Source organism: Phaseolus vulgaris, chromosome 2 (assembly GCF_000499845.2).
Source record: "Phaseolus vulgaris cultivar G19833 chromosome 2, P. vulgaris v2.0, whole genome shotgun sequence".
Lineage (NCBI taxonomy): Eukaryota > Viridiplantae > Streptophyta > Magnoliopsida > Fabales > Fabaceae > Phaseolus > Phaseolus vulgaris.
Window position 1 is genome coordinate 20,122,710 of NC_023758.2, and position 6,532 is coordinate 20,129,241.

Sequence of the window (6,532 nt, forward strand, 5' to 3'; positions counted from 1 at the left end):
CCAATTAAAACACATATTACCCTAAACCACAGCCATTACACATTCTTATTTCTCTCTGCCACCACTGACCGCCGCCACCCTTCTTATTTTTGCATTTTTTGAAGTTATATATATATATATATATATATTATATTTCTTTCGACCGCCATGCTTCCGCCATAACCCGATATGGGTTCCGTTATAACTCTATAAAGGAAATTTGGGGTCTCCGATATGATCCGTTATCCGATATTGATAACACTGGTTGTAGGTGGATATACATAGTTAAGTATAAATTTGATGGTACACTGGATTGGTATTATTAAAGGAAAAGAAAGAATAGGGTAAATCCCTTGTGTATATTGAACACATAGGGTTATGTTTATATAGGAAAAAGGAACATATGGGCTAAGCCCATTACATAAATATGAGATATCTAACAATATCTATAATATCAAATAATATCTAATTATATCTAATTATATCTAATTATATCTAATAATATCTAACAGGTATAAAACAAGGGTGGTTGCAAAAGGGTATACTCAAACCCATGTGATTGATTATGAGGAGACTTTTGCTCCAGTGGCAAAAATGAATACAGTCAGGATTATTCTCTTCCTGGCAACACACTTTGGTTGGGCGATGACATATATGTTTACTAAGGGACTTCCCACAAAACAATTCAGAGATCTTGCAAGTTGGGTATGATATATATACATTCACCAACTTGAGGGGAGTGTTGCATAATCAGGAGAATTATTTTGTAATTAATAGATTTGTTAGTGATTTGATTTGATTTGTACAACTTTAATCACCCATTATTTCTTGCTTTCATTACCTATTATTTCTTGCCTTCATTACCTATTATTTCTTTTCTTAATTAGGTTGTAAACAGTCTATAAATTGAGACTGTAATCACATTTGTAAAATACATCAAAAATACATTCCATCTATTTCTTTCAACTCTTCTAATATGGGATAGAATTTTGAGTAGGCGTGATATTGGGTCAAATTTGGGTTAGATCCTCACGGGGAAAAATTGTAGGTATCTCTATTATTCAATATGAACCAAACTGTGAGCTCTTATTTGTTTTGGGCCAACCAGGTTCATGGGTTTAAATCGTTTCCACTTAAATGTCTGGTTTAAGGGTCAAAGTGAGGATAGTATTCCATAAGAAAATTAAAGGATTTGATTTGCGGATATCCATGATCTCTTACCCCAGTGTTAAAATTTCAGAAAATTTTAAGTTATTGATTATCCCATCAATGGTTATCAATGCTGCACTTTACTCTTGAAGTGCACCACTCAATTTAGAGGATCCAGAACCATGATTAGTCACTTGTTCAAGTAACAATGAATGCATGAAACCCTAGTCTTATATGAATCCACTCTCACTCCACCAAATTTTACTGTTTCTTAACCAAACATTGTTCATTCTGTCATTATTTTAACTCATCAAACTGTTTGTGCAGTACATGAGAGAATGCATTCTTGGCAACTTCAGAAGAAGATTGCTTGGTGTTCTGAAAACTGATAATGATCTTCAACGGCCTACTGTTTTGGAATCACTGATTAAGAGACATATTAGCATTGTTCATCTTGCAGAACAACACATCAGCATGGACATTACTCAGGGTATTCGGGAAGTTTTGCTTTCAGAAGCCTTTTCAGGACCAGTTTCTTCTCTGCACTTGTTTGAGAAGCCAACAGACCAACATACAGGATCAGCCACTGAATCTGTATGCAACTGGTATATCGAAAACATAATCAAGGATGTTTCAGGTGCTGGGATTTTGTTTGTTCCAATTCATAAATGCTTCAGGAGTACAAGGCCTGTTGGTGGATATTTTGCAGAATCAGTCACTGATCTCAGGGAATTACATGCTTTTGTACGTATTTTTGGTGGATATGGAGTAGACAGGCTAGACAGAATGCTAAAAGAACACACAGCTGCTCTTTTAAATTGCATTGACACTTCACTACGCTCAAACCGAGATGTGCTAGAAGCAGTTGCTACCAGTCTGTACGCTGGTGATAGAATTGAAAGAGAAGCCTCTGTGAAGCAAATAGTTGATCTGGAAACTGTGATTGGTTTTTGTGTTCAGGCTGGCCTTGCACTGGCTTTTGATCGGCTACTAGCTGAGGCTTCTGGTGCTATACTTGAAGAAGGTGCTCCCTTGATTCATTCATTGCTAGCTGGGGTGGTTAAGCATCTACCTGATGGAGTACCAGAAAAGGAAGAAATCAGGAGAATGAGAACAGTGGCAAATACTGTTGGTGTTGTTAATGATCATGATTCAGTTTGGGTAAGATCTATTTTGGAGGAAGTAGGTGGTGCAAGTGATGGATCATGGGGCTTTTTACCGTACTTATTTGCCACATTCATGATGTCTAATATTTGGTCCACCACGGCATTTAATGTTGACACGGAGGGTTTTAGTAACAATATCCATTGCTTGGCAAGGTCGGTATGGTTATGTTTTGGCTTAAATTACTTGGTTGTAAACAATATGGAGTTTAATACTTCACAATGTTTTGTGTTTGCCCAGTTATAACTTAAGTCCGATGCCAGTATATTGACTTCCATATAGTAATTCCACAGGGTTGGAACTGGAAATTATTCGTATAGTATTTGACTCCATTGCTTGGCAATATTTTAGAAGTCAAACTACTCATTGCCGTTAGAATATACTAATTTTGGTGTCTGTCTAACCCTAATCACATGATATCGTGCAGGTGCATTTCTGCAGTGATTGCCGGAAGTGAGTTCGTTAGAATGGAACGGGAACATCAGCATCGGCAGTCTTTAAGAAATGGACATGTCGAGGGAATGGATCCTGAATTATCAAGTCATATGTCGGCCGAAGCGAGTATTAAGTCCACATTGCAGTTGTTTGTGAAACTCTCGGCAGATATCATACTGGATTCTTGGAGCGAAACACACAGGTAAATGCGTGCGTGTGTTGTGTTGTGATTTTTTTGAAACACAAATAACTGTATATTTATATATACACGTGTTGGAAAACTACACATACTATTTAGGTAGGTAATGTTGCAATATATTAAAGCAGAATTTCATCTGCGGTTTGTACTAATCAGTTCTGTCTTCTAGGAAACATTATTCTTTCATTTTGTACTTTGTGGTTATCTTAGATATTTTGTATTTTGGTATTGCACAGGTCTCATCTTGTAGCACAGCTTATCTTCTTAGACCAACTTTGTGAGATTTCACCTTACCTTCCAAGAAGCTCGCTGGAAACCCACGTTCCATATGCCATTCTCCGTTCAGTATACAGCCAATACTACGCAGATACTCAATCCACTCCATTGGCAATACTGAACGCATCACCCCGTCATTCACCTGCTGTACATGCTTCTCCTGTCTTAAGGCATCCTCGTGGGGGGGACTCACCACAGTATTATGGCCATGATACTGGGTACTTCAAAGGATCATCGTCACATAGTCAGGAGCACCTCTATGATGCTGATATTGGCAGCTTAAGGAGCATGGACAACAAGCAAAGGAACTATCGTAGTTCTGGGCCTTTGGATTACAGTGCCAGCCGTAGTAGGGTAAAGTCTGTTGAAGGTTCAACTTCTGGAAGCACTGGCCCCAGTCCACTTCCTAGGTTTGCAGTGTCTAGATCTGGTCCATTAGCATACAAGTAGTAAGTTGTTTCATATAATACCAACAGAAGATGGTAAGTTATACCTTCTGCTAGTCATCAGTTTGTCTATAACCGTTAATCATCCAGCAGCTTTGCACAAATTTTAGCAAAATGTATATCATATTAAATCCTCCTTTTGTAGTCGCCTGGATAGTTTAAATCAATGCCATATTAAGTCCCTGCTGTTTTAGCCACAACCAGGTGCTCATTCTATTTAATGCTCATATAGCAAAATCTTGACATCTTCCTTTCTCAGAGGTATTCTGTAGCTTCGAATGCAATTAGTAATGATATTTACTGTAAATTTATGTTTACGTCACTACATTTTTATGTTCATTTTTTTTTCTGCTTAAAATGACTCAAAAGTAAATGAAAGGACATACGTACAAGAAATTTATTTTTTCTTAACAAAAGCTTATATTAAAATTTTGTAAAATTAATGAATTGATATATTCTCCAGTATACGCAAGTTTACTCGAACTGAATTTTCATTATATAGTTGTTGTGATAGCTCATTATTCGAGTATTAACCAAAGGTCTTTCAAAACAATTTTGCAATAAATTAACTTTCATGAATGTAAAAGTTAAGTTTACATAATTTTGTGATTTTTATTATATATATATATGTGTGTATATATATGTGTTTGTACAGGTCATTTTTAATATATTTGGAAAACACATTGCATATTAGTAAGTAAGCTGGTAACATCTCTCTAATTCGTCAATGTTCATGTCAAGTTCTTCACTCATACACATTGTAATTACTGAATTTATTAAAAAGAAGAAACAATTAAGGCTTCCAAAAAATGCATTTGGCTGTAGCAAAAATATCACACCTTTGTGGAGAAATACTTGTATAAAAGAAGACATATAGAAGACAGGAGGAAGTGGATGGAGTTGAGAGGCTACTTTTTATTTATTGCGGGAACTTCATTTAAGTCTCAAGTTAAAATTATCCACTCTTCTTTGGTCTATTTGGAAGAACTGAAACGAGAAAGTCTGGAATGATTTGGAATTTGCTCCTTTATTCTTTGACCTTGCGAACCAGTTCGTCTTAGAATGGAGCACAGTTCGCCCAAAGCAAGTAGTTTATTTTCCTATCATGTTATTGCAAAATACTAATTAGCTACCACCAACAAATGGTTACATCATATGCAACCTTGGATGATGAGATCTTTAAAAGACGTTTTTTTCCTGTACCCCAATGTTTTTTTAAATACCCAAATTACATTTGGCAGCTTCCATGACAGAGGTTGGTTTGCAGGTATGATCGTTGCAGTTTATGCAAGAAACGCTGAGTTCGGTGGAGCTACGATGGAGGTGGTGGTGTGTTTTTGAAGACTTTGTTGGTGGTTGGAGGTAAAAAATGAGTTCTGTTGAAGTGTTTTGGGTGGTTATGGGGCGTGGTGGTTTCCAGAAATCAAGTTATGGGAATACTTTTACAGAATAGACAAACCATATGAGGAAAAATGAATTCATAGAAAAACTCATTTTGGATAGGGGTGTTCCATAAGCCAAAGAGTTTTCCGGAATAGGAAATCAGGAAAGAAAAAAACCATTTTGGAATATCCTTTCTAGAACACATTTTTTGATTTTTGGAATGGTGAATCTAGAATTTATAAAATGTTGTCTAGAAAGGGTATTTTGAAATGTTTTTTGTTCTCTTATGGATTTTCTATTTTGGAAAAAAACTTTGTAATGTTTTGTTGTCTTTTTTAATATTTTGTTGGTATTTCATGTTGGTAACATGTTATTTTGTAGGAGTATGGACACTAACAAAGGATTTTACTCAGGGTTATATGATGAGGTTGATGTGTGGGAGGGACTAGATGATGTTGATATCGATGAATTAATATCTTGTAAAACATTAGATAATGTACGCAAGCCACATGAATGTAGTGACCCGTTTACCACATATGAGGTAAATGTAAAGGTTGAAAAATATGTTTAGGTTGTGTATTATTTGGTAAATTAAATAAGAAGTTGTGATAACATTTTGTAGGTATTTTCTAGTCGGGATGAGAAAATGTGATTGTTCTTTTAGATTAAGAGGGAGTACTCTAAAAGCGGTGAAGTATAAACATTGAAATTATTTTGTGGGTCACATAATCATGCTTGGCAAATACATTGGTTTGTCATCCATATGTTGGTAGGTTAACATCTAATGAAAAGTCAATGCTTATGGATCACATACAATACAGTGAAGCCTACAAATATTTTGCTAACAACGAAAGAGCATAATGAGAAAAATGTGCCCATCGTAGAGCAAGTTTACAAAGCCATTCATATGTGTAAAAAATCAGAACTGTGATAGAACTGAAATGCAATAACTGATGATGTTACTTGAGTGAGACATGTATATCCATTGGTGTAGGTTTGATGAAAAGAAGAATTTCGTGCAAGATTTATTTTTCACACGCCTTGATTCAGTGAAGCTATTGAATGCCTTTAACATTGTGTTGATGATGGATAATACATACAAAACTAATAGGTACAGGATGTCGTTGCTTGAAGTTGTTGGTATTACCTCAATGAGGTTGATGTTCAGTGTTGCATTTATGTTACTCGCATCAGAATGACAACATAACTTTGTATGGGCCATTGAGAGACTTAAATGTTGTTTTTTAGAGTTGATTCATACCCAAAGATCATGGTCATTGATAGATATATTGCTCTAATGAATGTAATAAATGTTGTGTTTCTAGAAGTGTCTAATTTGTTATGTTATTTACAAATTGATAAAAATGTCAAATCAAAATGTAAAATGATTGTTCATCCAAGAGAGATATGTGATCAAGTGATGAAATCTTGGGAGATGTTGTCGATTGTAATAATATAGAAGCCTGTGAACATCGTGATGGAAGAGGGCCCAGCACCAATC

General features: G+C 35.6%; 1 protein-coding gene across 4 annotated transcripts in view; it reads left to right on the forward strand.

Annotated features, from left to right (window-relative positions):
* Positions 1–3,965, forward strand: part of LOC137810873 (protein NAP1) — a 31,407-nt gene extending 27,442 nt beyond the window's left edge. For all 4 annotated transcript variants that reach the window (XM_068612351.1, XM_068612352.1, XM_068612354.1 and 1 more), the window contains exons 22-24: positions 1,456–2,447; positions 2,720–2,929; positions 3,163–3,965. In XM_068612351.1, the coding sequence (XP_068468452.1) occupies positions 1,456–2,447; positions 2,720–2,929; positions 3,163–3,652 (1,692 nt within the window). In that variant the 3' untranslated portion in view covers positions 3,653–3,965. The remainder of the gene's footprint in view (positions 1–1,455; positions 2,448–2,719; positions 2,930–3,162) is intronic.
* Positions 3,966–6,532: the final 2,567 nt, after the last annotated feature.